This window comes from Cynocephalus volans, chromosome 13 (genome assembly GCF_027409185.1).
Source record: "Cynocephalus volans isolate mCynVol1 chromosome 13, mCynVol1.pri, whole genome shotgun sequence".
NCBI classification, from domain to species: Eukaryota; Metazoa; Chordata; class Mammalia; order Dermoptera; family Cynocephalidae; genus Cynocephalus; species Cynocephalus volans.
Genome location: NC_084472.1, coordinates 28,239,818 through 28,257,847, shown reverse-complemented (window position 1 = coordinate 28,257,847; position 18,030 = coordinate 28,239,818). Strand labels below are relative to the sequence as shown.

Here is an 18,030-nt window from a genome sequence, read left to right as displayed (position 1 = left end):
CTCTAAGCCTTCATTTTTTGGTTGCTATTGGTTTTTTGCTCTGTTTTTTTTTTTGGTGGCTGGCCAGTATGGGGATCCGAACAATATATTGCTTTTCAAGGATGTCAAGGATATGATACAAATAATCCAACACTGGGCTGGCCAGTGAGATCACTTGGTTAGAGCATGATGCTGATAACACCAAGGTCAAATAATCCAACATGGCTAAGGCATCTGATGCAATGATGGGTAGCCAAGAAAAAGAAACACAAAAAAAAGATGAATGTGCCAGATCAGAAAGGGCTTTGGAATAATGAATTTTGTCTATAAGCCAGTTGTTGGGTTTAGATCATGGAACCCCTTGAGAATCTTGACACTCTCTTCCCTAAGAAATGCATATGCACAAAAAAATTGAATTTGGGGAGTTCACAAAGCCTTTGGCTGGCCACTGGAACCCAGGATGAGAAACATTGCTATGGGGCCATGAAAAGTCATTAACAGAGTACACAGAAGAAGGTACAAGTACAAGGAGAAAGATCAGAATTGCATTTCTGAAATATCACCTTAACAATAGTAAATAAGACAGATTAAAAGAGAACCACTAACTAAAAGACTATTTCAGCAGTTCAAGTGAGAGATAATGAGGGCTTGAGGTAGGGAAGTAACAACAGGATAGAAGAAAAGCACAGATGAGAAATATTGCTATGAGGAATCAATAGTGTCTATGACCAAGTGGATCTAAGTTGTAAGAGGGAGGAAAGCCTGTCTCCTGAGACGAAAATATGATCTTTTAACAAGCAGTGATTGAACGAGTCATACATACTAGGAACTTTGCTAAAAGCTGGATATATACTGTTGAACAAGACAAACACCACCCCTGCACTTAAGAACAATCTATTTGGTAAAAAGCAGATAGATAGGTAATTATAGTACATAAGTACAATAATAAGGAAACCAAGAGGATTTTTAAAAAATCACAAGATGAGAGTAACAAATTTCATCCAATGACAGTAAGAAGTCAAGTAAAATGAGAACCTAAAAGAATTTGCACAGCTGGCCTGTGGCTCACTTGGGAGAGCAAAGCGCTAATAACACCAAGGTCACATGTTGGAATCCCCATACCAGCCAGCCACCAAAAAAAAAAAAAGAAAAGAATTTGCAGACTAGGCAATCAAAAAAATTACTAAAGACCTTTACCAGAACAGTTTCAACTGAGTAGTAGGAAAGAAGCCTAATGCACTCATGATGCATACAGAGTAATTTAACAGTGATTAAGTTACTGAAAATTAGCAACATGTGAAATGAAAAGCTACTAAAATAAAATCTTAGAGACTCTACTTAACATATTGTCACTTGGGAGCCTTTCTATAATAGTGGCAATACTTCCTCTTTCCTTACATAGCTATATGTGCACTTACTATTGAGTTTTTCAAAATTAAACAATGCATTGTTTAAGGATATATGCGTGGATGATAATATATAAAGAAAAGCAAGAGAATGAATAATCCAAATAAGAGGACAGTGGTTATCTCTAGAGCATGGGTTCAAGTGGGCAGGGGCTTACAAGGAGATTCTACAGTTCTGAAAAATGTTGACCTGGGTTAGTGAGTATTTGTTTTATCACTATTTTTTAAACTACATGTGTGCATTTTGGCCATTCTTCTGTGCAAAATACATTTCGTAAGAATGTTTAATATACATAAATCTGAGACTAGACACAAATCAAGCCAAAACTTTGTTTTAAAAAAAATTGAGACTACAAATAGAACTAAGAATTTAAATGTACCAAGTCTCATTTTTACATGATATTTTATTATCAGAATAAAAATTTCAAACAACTCTAAGTCTATTCCTTAGAGAGCAAAGAAAAAAAATTCCAGTTTGCAAATACATTACTAAAAGGAATTTTCTCTAATTTTCAAATCATTTTGGTTACAAAATAAGTAAGAGAAACCAGCCTTCAAACCTCAAGTCTAATTTTTACTCAGCGAAATGGAGATTCTTTTAGAATGATTTTAAATAACACAAGCTTAAGTATAAAGTAGATCATGAAGTTGCAATCTTACATGTGCCAAACAAATTTTGAAGGTAAATGCTGTGGTTCTGATACTTGGCAATCTACTTGAAACACACATACACATCAAAAAACACCCTGTCATATATTTCCCAAAACAATTTCCATTTCAATTATAAAAATTCTATTACTAAAAGTAATTATTACTTACCTGTTCCCTACTGAATCTTGAGAGATCTGAAAGTTTGGAATGATAGAAGAAACACCATATTCATCCTGATACTTCTTACAAGATTTGTAATGATGTCTCATGCGATAGAATTTAATCTGTAAATTATGGATTAAAACGTGATTTTTAATTTAAAATACAACTCACAAGATTTGAGATACTGTCAGCAAAAGAAAAAAAGATAAAAGTAACTAAAAGTAGTAAACATTCCATTTAAACGAGAATTTCAAAAAAAATGATTTAATCCTTAAGTAGAAGCTAAAAATAGGTAGTACATTTCTGTTCTTTAGATGCAAAGACCATGGAGAAGAGTCCATCAGTCAAAAACTCATTGCAAAAATACTATTAAATAATTTTACACTTGAAAAAATACTACTACTAATAGACAAAAAATAAATAAAAAATATGATAAATCCATAGACACATGGACATACTCAAAGCCTAACCACCTCTCACTATTTTACTCCTTTTCTAAATGACAGAATAAAATCCAGATGACAGAATTAATGTCAGTTATTTGCCAACACCCGATTTTCCTGTTTCCTTAAAAATAAACTAAAGCATTCTGCCAAATATTTTGTGATTTCTTAGATAAATACATAAATACATAAGTAAGCAGCTGAAAAGTTCCTTGACTATATAAATCCATTTGGCCAAACTATTAACACGCCTATGTATAAAGTTTCAATAATGCTGTTACTGTCAGAAAAACGAGTTAAGGGTTGAATTTGTACCAGAATGGAGTTTAAATGAGTTAAATGCCAGCTTGCTCACTTAGTTAATTTAATGAATAAACAGTGAGCGATTACTTTTAGAAAAATAGCATACTAAAAATTACAGCGAATTCAGAGATTTTTATCTTTCCGTTTCGGTTTTTAATAAATTTATAACCAGTAAGAGACATAGGCATAGCTTTTTTTTGACCTTTTCACATCCAATTTCCAACCTAAATAACTACTTTCTCTTCAAAACAGCACACACCAAGAAAATTCAAACAGGAATTTCAGCGTAGAAACTTGACTTCCAAGAAGAGTTATGTCATATTCACTCTACCTGCTTTGCACAGCATCTGCAGCTACCAGAAAACTTCCTCATGATATTTTCAAGATCTAAGGCCCGTTCAGGACATGCTCTCTCTCTTCTAGTCACATTTCCACGACACAAAGGACAATGTATTCCACTTTCTCTCATTGCAGTCAGGAAACATTTTCTACAGAAACTAATAAATGAAACATTTGTGACATTAATTACAGAAAAAGATTCATCTCATTTCTATGATTAAATACAAACAATTATGAATATGTACTCATGCTTATTTAAGTTAGGCTATTCATATGTACACAAATCTGAGAATTTTAAGAACTGTACATGTATTTCTCAAATAATATTGATAACTGAACTAGATGTGAATACAGAAGAAACTACCAAGTCTGCTTTACATAGTACATGTTAAAAAATTAATATTATATAACATTACCATAGGAAGCACAATACAAAGGAAGAATTAGACTTAATTCTGGCTCTCCCATTTAGTAGCTGTGTGATCTTAGGCAACACACTTAAATAAACCACACTGGATCTTCATTACCTAACCCTTACAAAATGAGAGGATGGATCACATGAGCTTTTGTCTCAAATGATGTACGGCAAGATGTTGTTCCACAATATATAAATAAGTCTACTATAAAAATGTGCGCAAATTGATTTAGGAAGTTCTAGAATAAAGTTTATAAGTTTCTCTGCTAAGGAAAACACAAGCGCTGTCTGAACTTATTTGGTCAAAAAATATTAAAATTTCCCACACTGTACAATGAAACAATATTTGAGAAATATTTAAGAATACTTCCAGCTTTAAATATGTATAACCAACATTCTAACCGGAACCAAACTAACTAAAAATCTTCATTTCTTCTCCCCTAACCCCATCAAATACCATACTTGATCATTTTGCTTTCAAGAGAACCAGATAAATCGCAGTTGTCTTTATATGGGATCTAGGGTAAGTATATATTTAACACATTCCCCTATAAATACAAATATGCCAATATTCCTCATCTATACTAATAAATTTGAGAGTTAATAGTGTAATAAAAGATCACAGAATCTGAGTTTTCTCACTATGTGGCACTGCACAAGTCACTCTTCCCCTCTAAAATCAGTTACCTCACCCATAAAATAATAAAAGTATCTACAACTGATTGGGTTGTTCAGAGGACTAAAACAGATGATATATGTAAAATGCTTATCAGAATATTTGTGACAGTCAGGAAAGTGCTCCAAATAGTAACAATTACCATTATAGGAGCATTAGAAGTGATTACCAATTAAGACAATAAACTAGAACATTAAAAATTATTAACCATAAACAGGAATCAAAACAATGCAAAGTAAACAAGACCAAGGTACCAGTTTTCACTCGTCAAGCTAAAAACCAGTTTTAAAAATAAAATAACCAGTGTTAGTGGAGATATAAGGAAATGAGTATCTCATGTTTCCAGAAAGCAATATGCCAATACTTATCCAAAATCTTTAAAGAGAGAGTATCCCAAAATTCTTAGTGCCATTTTGAGCTTTAATAATTTCAAACTTATGAAACCATCATCAGTAAGTTTGTTTAAATTAAAACTTGAAAATTTGTACTTTATAAAAATTCTGAATAATAAATATTTCATTTAAATTCTTTGTTTTAGCCAGTATTTGCATTCTTCAATCACTGGAACCATAAAGGATAAAAAGAAGGGAGGGGCTGTCAGACCAAAAAGAAAAAAAAAGAGCAACTGGAAAAACATTCCAGACCATGATATGGTCTGTGCTAAGGCAGGTATAGGAGGGAGGAACAAGAGGATCTTTATTTTAGAGAAATAGTTCTCAGTGTTTGTGACTGACTGAATACAGAGGGAGATTCCTGTGTTAAAAAATAAAGTCATTTGGATCCCTGCATCAGCCAGCTACCAAAAAAAAAAAAAAAAACCCAGAATTTTTTTGATAATTAGTTGTGGGAGAATGAGAAAGAAGATAGGCACTTCTACTTAGAAGACTAAGTAACGGGTGATGTATTAACCAAGTTAAGAAATATTGGAAGAACTGATTTGACATAGGAAAGATAAGTTCAAAGTACCTACAAAAATCTCAATGCATGATATCCAGTAAACAACTGGAAACATGGATCTGGAAACTGGGGGGGTGGGGGGAATATGGAAAACAGGCAAGATGAGAAGATCACTAAAGAAACAATCTAGAGAAATATAAACATTTCAAGGAGTGTTCAAAGAAGGACGGGTAAGAGAAAGAGAAGAACCAGAATTAAGCTATGTTACAGAAGCCGAGTCTACAAAGCTAGCAAAGAGAAATAATATTTAAAGAAATGAAGGTAAAATTATCACCAATCAAGCTAAACTTTCTTCTCTGAATAAGGAACTGAATTGAAACTGTCAACAAAGTCCATACCAACAAAATTCACTACGACGAGATAATCATGAATAAAATCGATGGAACCTGAGTGAATTACATGAAGTAGAACAGTAACTACTAGCGGGTAAATAAGTCAGTATGCTGGCTAATATATAATTATGAATAATTTAATATAAAGAGAATATTAAGAGATTTTTAAACCACCAAGATGTGCAAACAAAAGCTATATTTAGGAGGAGGGAATAAAATAAAGCAAAATTTCAAAACCCACTTATTCAACAATCAAAGTAGTAGAAATGTGATTTACTCCACAGACCCAGAAGAATGACTGAAACAAAAAAGATGGGAAATACCAAGGTATTGTGAAAGATGTGAACCAGCCTAAACTTGTTTGATGGTATGAGAGTATAAACTGACACAACCATTTGGAAAATTGGCAATATCTACTATAGACCAGAAATTCTACTCCAAGGTATATACCCAACTGACCTGCATATATAATCAGAAGAAACTTCCAAGAAAATTCATAGCCACACTATTTGTAATAGCCCCAAACTAAAAACTATACAAAAGTCCATCAAAAGAAGAATGAATAAGCTACCCTGGAAGTGCCCCAGGCTCCCAAGATGGGGGGGGGGGGCGCCAAGGGCCTCAGCCACACCCCCAACCTCCCTACCCAGCACCCCATGTCCACATCCAGCCCAGCAACAACCACAGAGCTGCCCCTTGAAGCCCCCTGGGCTCTCCTGATGAAATAGGGGGGTGCCACGGGCCTTGACCACACCTCCCCTTCTTCCTCCTCCTACCCTATCCCCCCCTTCCCTTTTCCCTCTCCCCTCCCCCAACTACTCAACATCTTACATTGTAAAAAAATATAATAATTAATAGATTTTTTAAAAATAAAAAAGAATGAATTAATAAAGTCTGGCATGTTCACAAAATGAAAACTACAGTAAGCTGTAATCAGAATGAAAAAGCTACAGCTACATGCAATGATATGGATGAACATAGCTACAGAAGCCAGATACAAAAAAATACAAACTTCATGCTTCTATTTTTATAGTGTACAAAAAGCAGGTAAAACTACATTGTAAAAAGTCAGGATGCTGGTATCCTGTGGGATATGGGATATAAACCTTGGAGAAAGGAGCATTAGGGGGGTTTCTGGAATGCTGATAATGTTCTGTCACTTGATATGGGTGCTGAATACATAAGTATGGGAAACTTACTGAGCAGAACATTTATGATAAGGATACTTTTCTATATACACACTATATTTAAATTTAAAAAATTTTAGGAGCTGGCTGGTTAGCTCTCAGTTGGTTAGAGCATGGTGCTAATAACACCAAGGTCCAGGATTTGATCCCTGTATCAGCCAGCCACCCAAAGAAAAGAGAAGGAAAAAATTTTGATTAGGAGTACCCTTTACTTCTGGTCAAGATGGTGGAATACACAGTCCCCAGCATCACTCTCCCCCACAAATCAACCAGTTTACAACTATAAAAAGCAACGACAGCCAAGCTGGGGCCGCTAGAGCTCAGGGGAAGAGGAGGAGAGACCTACAGAGTGCATGAAGGCAGGAGAAGCCACAATGAGAGAAAGAAAAAGCTGCTCCAACAGTTTTGAATACTGGCTGCTTCCAGGCTGGAGCTGCTGAGCGTATGGAGCAGGTGCTGGCAAAAGCTGCAGCTGTACCCTTTGGATGAAGTTGCTTGGAGGCAGCAGGGGAGAAGAGGGCCTTGGTGGCCCCCAGGACAGCAAGACCACTAATAGGGTTCCCATGGACCCACAAAGGAGTGAGGAGCCACAACAAGTGAAGAAAAGGAGACACTCAGAGGCCAGTGAATCATCACAAGAGACCAGAGCATGGCCCATCCCATGGGAAGTGTTTGGAGCATGGGCAATGGTGGGGACAGGCCCACCAGGGGAACACGGGCACAGCAAGGACAGCTGATCTGCCCCCCAATCAACATAGGACCACTCAGAAGAGACTGCTCAGGAATATAGAATTGAATGGGGTGCAGTTTGATGAAAAGACTCAGGCCCAGACCAGAGTTTTCACCCAACCCAGGTACCCCAGATCTCACTAGACCCAGAAGTACCTACAGTCAACCATTAAAACCTGAGCTGCACAAATAGCCTTCCCCAGGGAATCAGCAGCAAAGCAGCAATTTAGCTCACCCACAGAGCTCAAGTGCTGGTCCCCACAGGAAGTTCTCCCATTTTAGAAGTAAGCAAAGGACAACAAATTAGATCCAGCAGAGTTTAAGGGGTAGGAACAGCAAATAATCCACCACAGAAGTAAAAGAAAAAACAACTTACTCACAAACAGAGACAAAGTTTGATATTAACTAGTAAAGGTCTCATTCACTAAAGAACACCTGTTAACACCTAGAAGGACCAGAACTCTCCTGAGCTACCAAGCCAGAAAGGGGGTAGGGCCGAAGGCCTCAGCCATGCCCCCCTACACCTACAACCAGTCCTGAGTGCGGGGACCGAGGGCATTGGCCACACACCCCGACATGTACAACCACCCCAACCATGACCACCAAGCTGCAGCAGGAAGCGCCCTGGTCTCTCCCAAGCTGGGGAGGTGGCGGGGCCAAGGGCCTCAGCCATGCCCCCCTGACACCCGCAACCAGCCCAGAGACGACCACCAAGGTGCTACAGGAAGCACCCCAGGCTCTCCTGAGCCAGGGCAATGGGGGGCTGAGGGCCTTGGCCACACACCCGACACCCACAACCAGCCCAGTGACAACCACCAAGCAGCAGCAAGAAGGGCCCCAGGTTCCCAAACAGGGGTGGAAGGGGGTGAGAGCTTTTGACACCCCCCCCCGACATCTGCACCCAGCCTAGCAATGACCAAGCCACTGCTGGATGGCCCCTGATCTCCCCTGTGGGAATGAGGGGGGGTGCCACAGGCCTCAATCCGGTCCTTCCTCCCTCCTCGTTTTTCCATCCCATTTCCTTCCCCTTTCTCCTCTTCCATTCTCCCCCAACTGTTCTGCAACATTACAGAATGTAAAAAAATATATATTAATTTAAAAAAAAATTGAAAGCTTAAGAAATTGTTTAAAAAAAGAGAGTACCCTTTAAACAAGGATACTCTTTAAAATACCCTTTAAACGGGCCGACCCCGTGGCGCACTCGGGAGAGTGCGGTGCTGGGAGCGCAGCAACGCTCCCGCCACAGGTTCGGATCCTATATAGGAATGGCCGGTGCGCTCACTGGCTGAGTACCGGTCACGAAAAAGACAAAAAAAAAAAAAAAAAAAAAAAAAAAACCCTTTAAACAAGGGTACTTACATTAAAACTGTTATATAAATAACTAAATTAAGATTATCTTCTAACTAGGCATAAAAAAAAAACCTGCTAAAATTAAAGGAAGAAAGGAAGGATTGCTAGAAGAAAAATAAATTTCACCAGAGAGAGATATAAGAGCCTAATACAGTGGCCCAAGAGCCACAAAATAGAAAACAGAAAAAGAAAAGAGAAGTTAATTTAAAATAAAAAAAGGGAAAGTGAGAGTACGAGGGTAATTTCCTGAGCTAAAAAAAATGTCTGCAAAGGGCCGAGCCCGTGGCGCACTCGGGAGAATGCGGCGCTGGGTGCGCAGTGACACTCCCGCCGCAGGTTCGGATCCTATATAGGAATGGCCGGTGCACTCACTGGCTAAGTACTGGTCACGAAAAAGACAAAAAAAAAAAAAAAAAAAAAATGTCTGCAGAATGAGACAGCTGAATAACTTGTACAATGGATTTTAGGAAGGCTCATACCCAGATAGATACTGAAAATTTTTAAATAATGATTTTTCAATTTCTAACATCTTCCAGAAAGGGAGTAAAAACTAGATCACTTACTAAGGAAAGAAAATCAGATTAGCATCAAACTCATCAGTACAAACAGATGACAAAACAATAGAATGATGTGTTCCAAGTTGTGAGGGGAAATGACTTACAACCAAGAATTTTGTCTTCTGGACAAATGACTTACAACGAAGAATTTTGTCTTCTGGACACTGAATCATTTCCTTTAAGTACTTTAGATATCCCTGATATAATGCAACATATATTGAAAAACTTTGGATTCTGCATAACCGCACAGTAAAACTTATAGGGCTTTGGGAAAAAATGATTGGTGTGGACCACCTGTGCAAACTTGTCACCAAAGTACTAAGAAAAACCTGAACAATCCAAATAAAAATACTAACACTTTAAAACATATTTAAGTTCTTAATAAACATTTCACCCTAAAATTTAAAAAAAATGGTGGGGGGTGAAGTTTATAAGTGTTTACAGCTAGTAAATTATGGAAATAAATGTAAAATGCACAATGGAAAAGAATCGTGCAATAGGTATTTCAAGAGAGAACTCAGGGCCAAACTGATCCATGAAGAATGAATGTTGGGCATTTTGCATGATAGTGTTTAATTGTGTCTTGTCATATTCAACTGTGTTTTAATATACTTTGTTTCAGCTGTCATTTGCTTATAAACCAAAATATTAATGTTCAGGGGAAAAATAACATATAAACCAATCTGTTCTGATTTAATCTGCTGTAGCAAAAAAGAGCACATCACTGTTTAGTCTATTTGTCTTCAACCTTGCTTGTGGTCTTCTACTACAGAAAATTTTAATGTTATCTAAATTTTCACCTTTTCCTAAAATTATGGTTTGTGCTTTTGTAGTCCTAAGCTTAATTAAGATCAGAGATATTCCCCTACATTTCCTTCCAGAAGCTTAAGCTTTGCTCGTCACATTTAAGTTCTTAATCAACTTGGAAAAATTTTTTTTGGCACCTGGCAGGTACAGGGATTGAACCCTGGGCTTGGTGTTCTCAGCACTACACTCTAACCAACTGAGCTGACCAGCCAGCCCCAAAAATATTTTTATGTATAGCATAGAAATTCCATATTCAAAGCCATTGCCCAAATACTACTTTACTGGATAAGCTATCTTTTTCCCGCCAGTGACTTGTGACATCATATCAAAGATAAATGCTCCAAAATATGTGTAGGACTACTTCTGGGCTCTCTGATGTGTTCTACTGACCACCTACCTACTGCTGGATCAATACCATACCATTTTAATTACCACAGCTTCATAATATGTCATTATAATATATTTTATATATTATACAGGGTTGGTTCTATCTCTATGTTCTACTTCAAAATTTTCTTAGTTATTCTGGTCATTAACTCTTCATTTGAATTTTTTAATCCATTTTTCAAATTCTACCAAAAAAATCTTGGGAATTTATAGAATTTGCATTTTTAGAAGTGTCTGAAGAGAACATCTTAATCTTATCCACATATGAATCTTTCTATCCATATATGTCATGTCTCCACTTACACAGTTCTTCTATGCTTTCCAATAAAGTTTTGTAATTTTCTCTAAGAAGTTTTAGGTCTTTTATTAGGTTTATTCCAAGGCACTTTAAAGTTGCTATTCTAAGTAGGGTTTTTCTTCTATCAAAGTATTTATCTGATTATTGTTGGCATAGAAAAAATTATTGATTTTTGTTCTTTTTTTCTTTTGGCGGCTGGCTGGTATAGGGATCGAACTCTGGACCTTGGTGTTATTAGCTCCATGTTCTAATCAACTGAGTTAACTGGCCAGCTGATTTTTGTCAGTTCTTGCATCAGGAAATCTCTCTATACTCTTATTCTAATAGTTTTGCTCGTTGTTTCTCTTAGGTTTTATATGTAGTTACTTTTATTCAGAAATTATCTCTTCCTTTTCATCTTTCTTTATCTTATTTCTTCTTTTCTCACTGAATTGCCTAAAACCTGACACAGTGTTAAATGTTAGGGGTGATACAGACCTTTTTCTCTAGTTCCTGACTAGAAAAGCACCTAGGGTTTATTACACAGTATATTTGCTATAGATTTTAGGGAAGCTACCCTTAATCAGAGAAATAAAAGAAAGTTCCAGTCTATTCCTAATTTGCTGGCATTTTATAATAAAAGATTGAATTCTATCAAATGCATTTGGCATTTACTGAAATGATCACATACTTTTTCTCCTTTAATCTGTTAACATGATCTAGTAGCTAGACATCCAAATCCTGTTCCTATTTTGAGGATCTTCTCCATTATGTGATCTTTGGTTAAAAGTGTTCCTGAAAGAGTTGAATTTAAATATCCCATGATGATTGTAGGCTTGTCAATTCCTCCCTACGATTCTGTCGGTTTTCATCTGTATAGTTACGTCAGTAAGTGCATAAACGTTCACGGTTCTTTTTATACGTATGAAATATTTCTCTCCTTTGTAATGTTATTTGAATTTAATTTTGTCTGATATTAATATCATTATACCAGCCTTCTTTTGAATGTTATGAATATATATTTAAGGATTCAGAAAAGTTAGTGCTTACAAACTGTCTCCGAAAGATCTAGTAAAGGATATCGTCAGTTTTGTTATAAAAAAGCCATACGCATTCCCAAAAAATGCAGCACTATGCAAAATAATTGAAGAAAAACCAAGGGGCTTATGGAAAAAATAGCTGGTGTATACACCCAAAACAATACTCTATTGGTTATAGGTGCATTCATGTTTAAAAGTTTAAATTTAACCAGAAAAATTATACATTACTCATTAGGATAACTGTTAAACTAGCTTTATTTATAATGTTTTATATTCCTGGGGACAGGGGGAACTGTAAGCAAACATAACAAAATATTAAGTTTTAATATGTATAATATGCTACCATTTGTGTAAAAAAAGGTAGGGAAGAAGAATGTATCCTCATATCCGCTTAAATATGGGTAAAATGTCTGAAAGGATACCAAAGAAATCAATAATGATGAATATCAGATATTTGGGTGAAGGGGGAGATACGGAGAGAGACAATAGGGATAACAAAACTTTTCATTTTGTATCTATTTGTACTTTTTGACTTTTGAACCATCCAAATGTATTATCTATTTTTAAATGTATTACTTAAAATATTTAAAAATTTAATAGTTAATTTTGGGTGATAGAAATATGGAAGTCAATTTCTCTATACCTCATGTTTTCCTGTATTAAATTTTTCAAAACAAAAAGTCACCTAAAGGAAGAAAAGAAGGAAGAGATTTGAAATTAAGGAGACATATATACACTGACACACAAAGATAAACTAGGATATTTTGTTGAATGAAAAATAGGCAAGTCACAGTATGGATCTGGCCATCACATCTTGGGCACAAGTGATGATAATCAGCTTTGTACCCCATGAATATCCATAACCAATTAAAAAAAAAAAGGCAAGTCATGTGTATTGTACGATCCCATTTATACTTTTTAAAGAATGTGTATATTTGTAAATGCATCGGGAGAGCTGGAAGAACATCAACCAATGTCTTAACAAGGGTTATAACTCTGGCAAGGGGAATAGGAATGAAGAGAAACTTATCCTTTTTCTACAGTTTGAATTTTTTTTTTTTTAACATTTAATAGGTATTGCTTTTATAATTTAAGACAATATATTTTAAAATAAAGTAATCATTTAAAAAAATACTTACATAGTGCTTAGACCAGGCAGGAAACTGACACCCTAATCATATTTAATAATAAAATTTACAAAATACCATTCCAATAAATCCTAAGAAACATGTAATTGTTTTTAAAGAATGTAAAACTTTCAAGAAAAATGTAAAGTGGAAAAAAAGAAAAAAATAAGTAAAAATTCAAAAAAAAAATGTAAAAATTTTTAAATGAGAAAAAATTTCAGAACACTTACTATTTCTGAATTCATAATAAACAAGTCACTACAAACTTAAATAATTTTCAAAATTCCAAATACACTGCATGCCATTCCACAATATATCCAAATAAAGTACATTATCCAAATAGTTTTGAGATACATATGGCTAGCTAGAAAAAAAGTATAGATTCATATATATTACTTATATGTATATATGCTAAAGTCCTAAATCAAATCTCAGCAAACCAAGCAAAACTGCTGTTTAGAATTACTAATTTAGCTTTTTCTCAAAATGCACACCTAATATTTCAAAATAAACTATAAATTAATTCACAATTTTTTGGTTAATATAGTTACCAACTATCTTAAAGAGTCCCAATAAGGAAGTTTTAAAAAGTTCAACATCTATTCTTGTCTAAATAATTTTTTAAATATGATCAAAAACAATAAAAAAGTATACCCTAAGGGCCAGCCCATGGCTCACTTGGGAAAGTGTGGTGCTGATAACACCAAGACCAAGGGTTCGGATCCCTATATAGGGATGGCCAGTTAGCTCACTTAGGAGAGCGTAGTGCTGACAATACCAAGTCAAGGGTTAAGATCCCCCCTTACCGGTCATCTTTTTTTAAAAAAACGTATATATATACACACATATACTCTAAATTAAAGAATATGGTTAATTTATATTACTGTTAATTATAATAAACTAAACTATAGTCTTTTAAAAAGCTTTTAAATACTTTCCTAGAAGCAAAATATTTAGTGGAAAATTAGTTTATTGATTGTGTTCCTTAACGGACAAACTTTTTTCCCCCACTTGGTACAACAAAATGTTTTGTCAAATGCTGAATGAATTTTTATTAAAAAGTAGAAACAAACCCAACAATTTCTATTTAGTACTTACTTTCAAAAATAATGGCAATGGCTATAAAAACAAAGCATAGACTTAAAGGCATAAAGATATAGAAAAGCAATAAATAAAAATCACTTTAGATGACAAAACTATTTTGTTAGAAAATCCTAAATTAACCCCCAAAATTATATATAATATAGCTGAACAGGGGCTGGCTGGTTAGCTCAGCTGGTTAGAGCACAGCCTTATAATGCCAAGGTCATAGGTTCAAATCACCATACCAGCCAGCTGCCAAAAAAAAAAAAAAAAGAAAGAAAGAAAAATGTGTTGAACAAACTATACAACACAAACTCTTCAAATACTGTGTTACTACAGACTAGTGGTATTATGGAAAACATTCATATAAAAAACTTTAAAAAGCCAATCAGGTTTAAAACCATATGAGGGTATTTGAAAAAGTTCGTGGAAAAATAAAATTAAAAGATAATACAAGTCTTTCCAAGAACTTTTGAAGTACTCTTGTATTTATTAAAAATGTAAACACATAAAGGAAGAAACAAAGATTTCTAGTTGAAATAAATAATAAAGTAATTAACACAAAACTAATTAAAGCCCCTAAGGATGATCACTTCACAGGTCTTTCCTAAATAGATACTAAAATTTTTAAAGAAGGGTACATGCTGGCAAGACTATATCTTAAAGAGTAAAAATGATTAACAAAGGTACAAAATCAATTCAACAGAGAAAAGACAGACTCTATTTCTGACAAATGATGCTGGAGCAACTGGACATCCATAGGCAAAAAAAAAAAAAAAGAACCTTGATCCAAATTTCCTACCTTAAACAAAAATTAACACAAACGGATTACAGATTGCATAAACTGAATAATGGCCATCCAAAGACATACTCACTTTCTAAACCCCAGGAATTAGGAATACTACCTAATATGATACCAAGTGATTATTACCTTATATGGTAACAGATCTGATTAAATTAAGGATTTTGAGATAAGGATATTAGCTGGGATTATCCAAGTATGCCTTAAATGTCATCACAAGTACCTTTATAAGTGATGAGCAAAGGGAGATTTGACAAAGACACAGAGAACCTACATGAACATGAAGGCAAACATTGGAATGGTGTGGCCCCAAGACCTCGGAAGGGAACACAACTCCACAACACCTTGGTTTTGGCCCATTGCAGTTGATTTCAAACCTCCACCCCCTAGAACTGTGAGAAAATAAGTTTCTGTTGTTTCAAGCCACGAAGCTTGTGTTAATGTTACAGCAGCCCTAGGAAACCTAAATGGTACTAAATGTGAAATATAAAACTATAGAACTTTTAGAAAAAAATCTAAAGAAAATATTCATCATACAGAGCTACACAAGGAGACTTGAAATTAAAATCACACTTCATAAAAGGAAAAGTTGAAAAAATAGACTTCAAAAAAACTAAGAATTTGGCTGTCTCAGCCGTGGCACGGAGAGCACAGCGGATCGACTGACTGGCCGGTCGCTGGCGCTGGGAGCCGCCGCGTCCAGCCCGGCTAGCCTGGCCAGAGACCCAAGACAGCGTTGGTCCGCCGCGCCCGGCGCCCCTCGTCGCTCACCCCAGCAGGCGAGCTGCGCTCCGGCCCTTCCCAAGCGGCGCCGCAGCCACAGCCACAGCCCACGGCCAGAGACAGATTTGGAAAGATAAATGAAGGAGTCTAGAAGCAAAATCAATGTCAGTGGAAAGAAGAGCTACCATCACTAAGGTACGAAAAAGTTCACTGAAAGAATTTACACTATACAAAGTAGTCTTTTGAGTGGGAAGCCACACCCATTTTTGTGATTCTGTTCTTAAAAATGTAGAAGAGACTGGGAGTGGAAGTCAAGATGGCGGAAGAGGAGAGCTGCCTGCCGCTTTTACGCCACGAGTAGAAGCAGCCTGAGGCCCGCGCCAGATGCAGCTGTAGCAGAATCAGCACAAAGGAACGGCTTCGAAAGGGTGTCTTTACCCTGCCGAGAACCGGGAATCTTCCCGAACCCGCGCACGCGACCCGCCAGTGCGCCTCAGCTGCAGACGTGGAAACATGGAGGCCTGAGCCGGCGAGTTCAGGAAATCGATGTCCTGAAAAAAAATGTAGCAGAACTTGCTGAACTGAAGAAGTTATTCAGTGAAATAAAAAACACAACGGAGAGTTTAACCAACAGGCTTGTGGAAGTAGAAGAGAGAACCTCTGAACTTGAAGATGGGCTGTTTGAAATAACACAAGCAGACAAAAAGAAAGAAAAAAGAATCAAAGACATTGAAGAAATTCTGAGAGAGATATCAGACAACCTTAAGCGCTCAAATATCCGAGTCATGGGTATTCCAGAAGGGGAGGAAAAAGGAGATTGCACTGAAAACATATTCAACAAAATAGTGGCAGAAAACTTCCCAGGTATAGGAAAAATCACAGATCTTCAGATCCAGGAAGCTCAACGATCTCCAAACATATTCAACCGAAAAAGGTCTTCTCCAAGACATGTTATAGTCAAATTGGCAAAACTCAAAGACAAAGAGAGAATCGTAAAAGCTGCAAGAGAGAAGCGTCAAATCACCTATAAGGGAGCCCCAATCAGGCTAACATCAGACTTTTCATCACAAACCCTAAAAGCCAGAAAGGAATGGGATGATATATTCAAAATACTAAAAGACAGAGATTGTCAGCCAAGAATACTCTACCCTGCAAGGCTATCCTTCCGAAATGAAGGGCAAATAGTATATTTCTCAGACAAACAAAAACTGCGGGAGTTCACTACCACACGACCACCCTTACAAGAAATCCTCAAGGGAGTACTGGGTTTGGTTCCTGAAAAATAACTACCACTGCCATAAAAACCCAAGAAAAATCTAAACCCACTAGTATAATAAAAATGGCATTCATGAAGAGAAAACAAACAAACAAAAAGGCTATCTACAACCTAAGGAACCAACAAACACAGAAAACAAACAGTAAATCAGAAAGCAAGGAACAAAAGACACCTAAGACAACCAAACAACAATCAAAAAAATGCTAGGAATAAATCAACACTATTCAATAACAACTCTCAATGTAAAAGGCTTAAATTCCCCAATCAAAAGACACAGACTGGCTGACTGGATCAAAAAGGAGGACCCGACTATATGCTGCCTTCAAGAGACCCACCTCACCCATAAAGACTCACATAGACTAAGAGTGAAAGGATGGAAAAAGATTTACCATGCAAACAGAAAAGAAAAACGAGCTGGAGTAGCTATTCTTATATCTGACAAAGTAGACTTTAAACTAAAAACCATAAAAAGAGACAGTGAGGGACACTACGTAATGATAAAAGGACTGATCCATCAAGAAGACATAACAATCATAAATATGTATGCACCCAATGTTGGAGCAGCCAGATTTATAAAACAAACTCTATTAGACCTAAAGAAGGAAATAGACACTAATACCATAATACCAGGGGACCTGGACACCCCACTGTCAATATTGGACAGATCATATAGGCAAAGAATCAGCAGAGGAACACAAGATCTAAACAAGACTCTAGACCAATTGGGCTTGGCAGATATCTACAGAACATTCCATCCAACAACCTCAGAATATTCATTCTTCTCACCAGCACATGGATCATTCTCCAGGATAGATCACATATTAGGTCACAAATCAAGTCTCAATAAATTCAAAAAAATTGGAATTATCCCATGTATCTTCTCAGACCACAATGGATTAAAACTAGAAATTATTAACAAACAAAACTCTGGAAACTATACAAACACATGGAAATTAAACAGCATTCTACTTAATGACATATGGGTCCAAGAAGAAATCAAGCAGGAAATCAAAAAGTTTATT

The 18,030-nt window shown here is 36.1% G+C and overlaps 1 protein-coding gene across 3 annotated transcripts in view; it reads right to left on the bottom strand.

The window, feature by feature from the left end:
• The window catches only part of RNF138 (ring finger protein 138), a 51,192-nt gene that overhangs the window by 10,899 nt on the left and 22,263 nt on the right, over positions 1-18,030 (bottom strand). For 2 of the 3 annotated variants that reach the window (XM_063077321.1, XM_063077322.1), the window contains exons 2-3: positions 3,276-3,441; positions 2,205-2,320 (exon numbers count right to left, since the gene is read on the bottom strand). The exons of the other annotated variant lie outside the window; for it this stretch is intronic. In XM_063077321.1, coding sequence (XP_062933391.1) covers positions 2,205-2,320; positions 3,276-3,441 — 282 coding nt within the window. The remainder of the gene's footprint in view (positions 1-2,204; positions 2,321-3,275; positions 3,442-18,030) is intronic. 3 annotated transcript variants of the gene reach the window in all.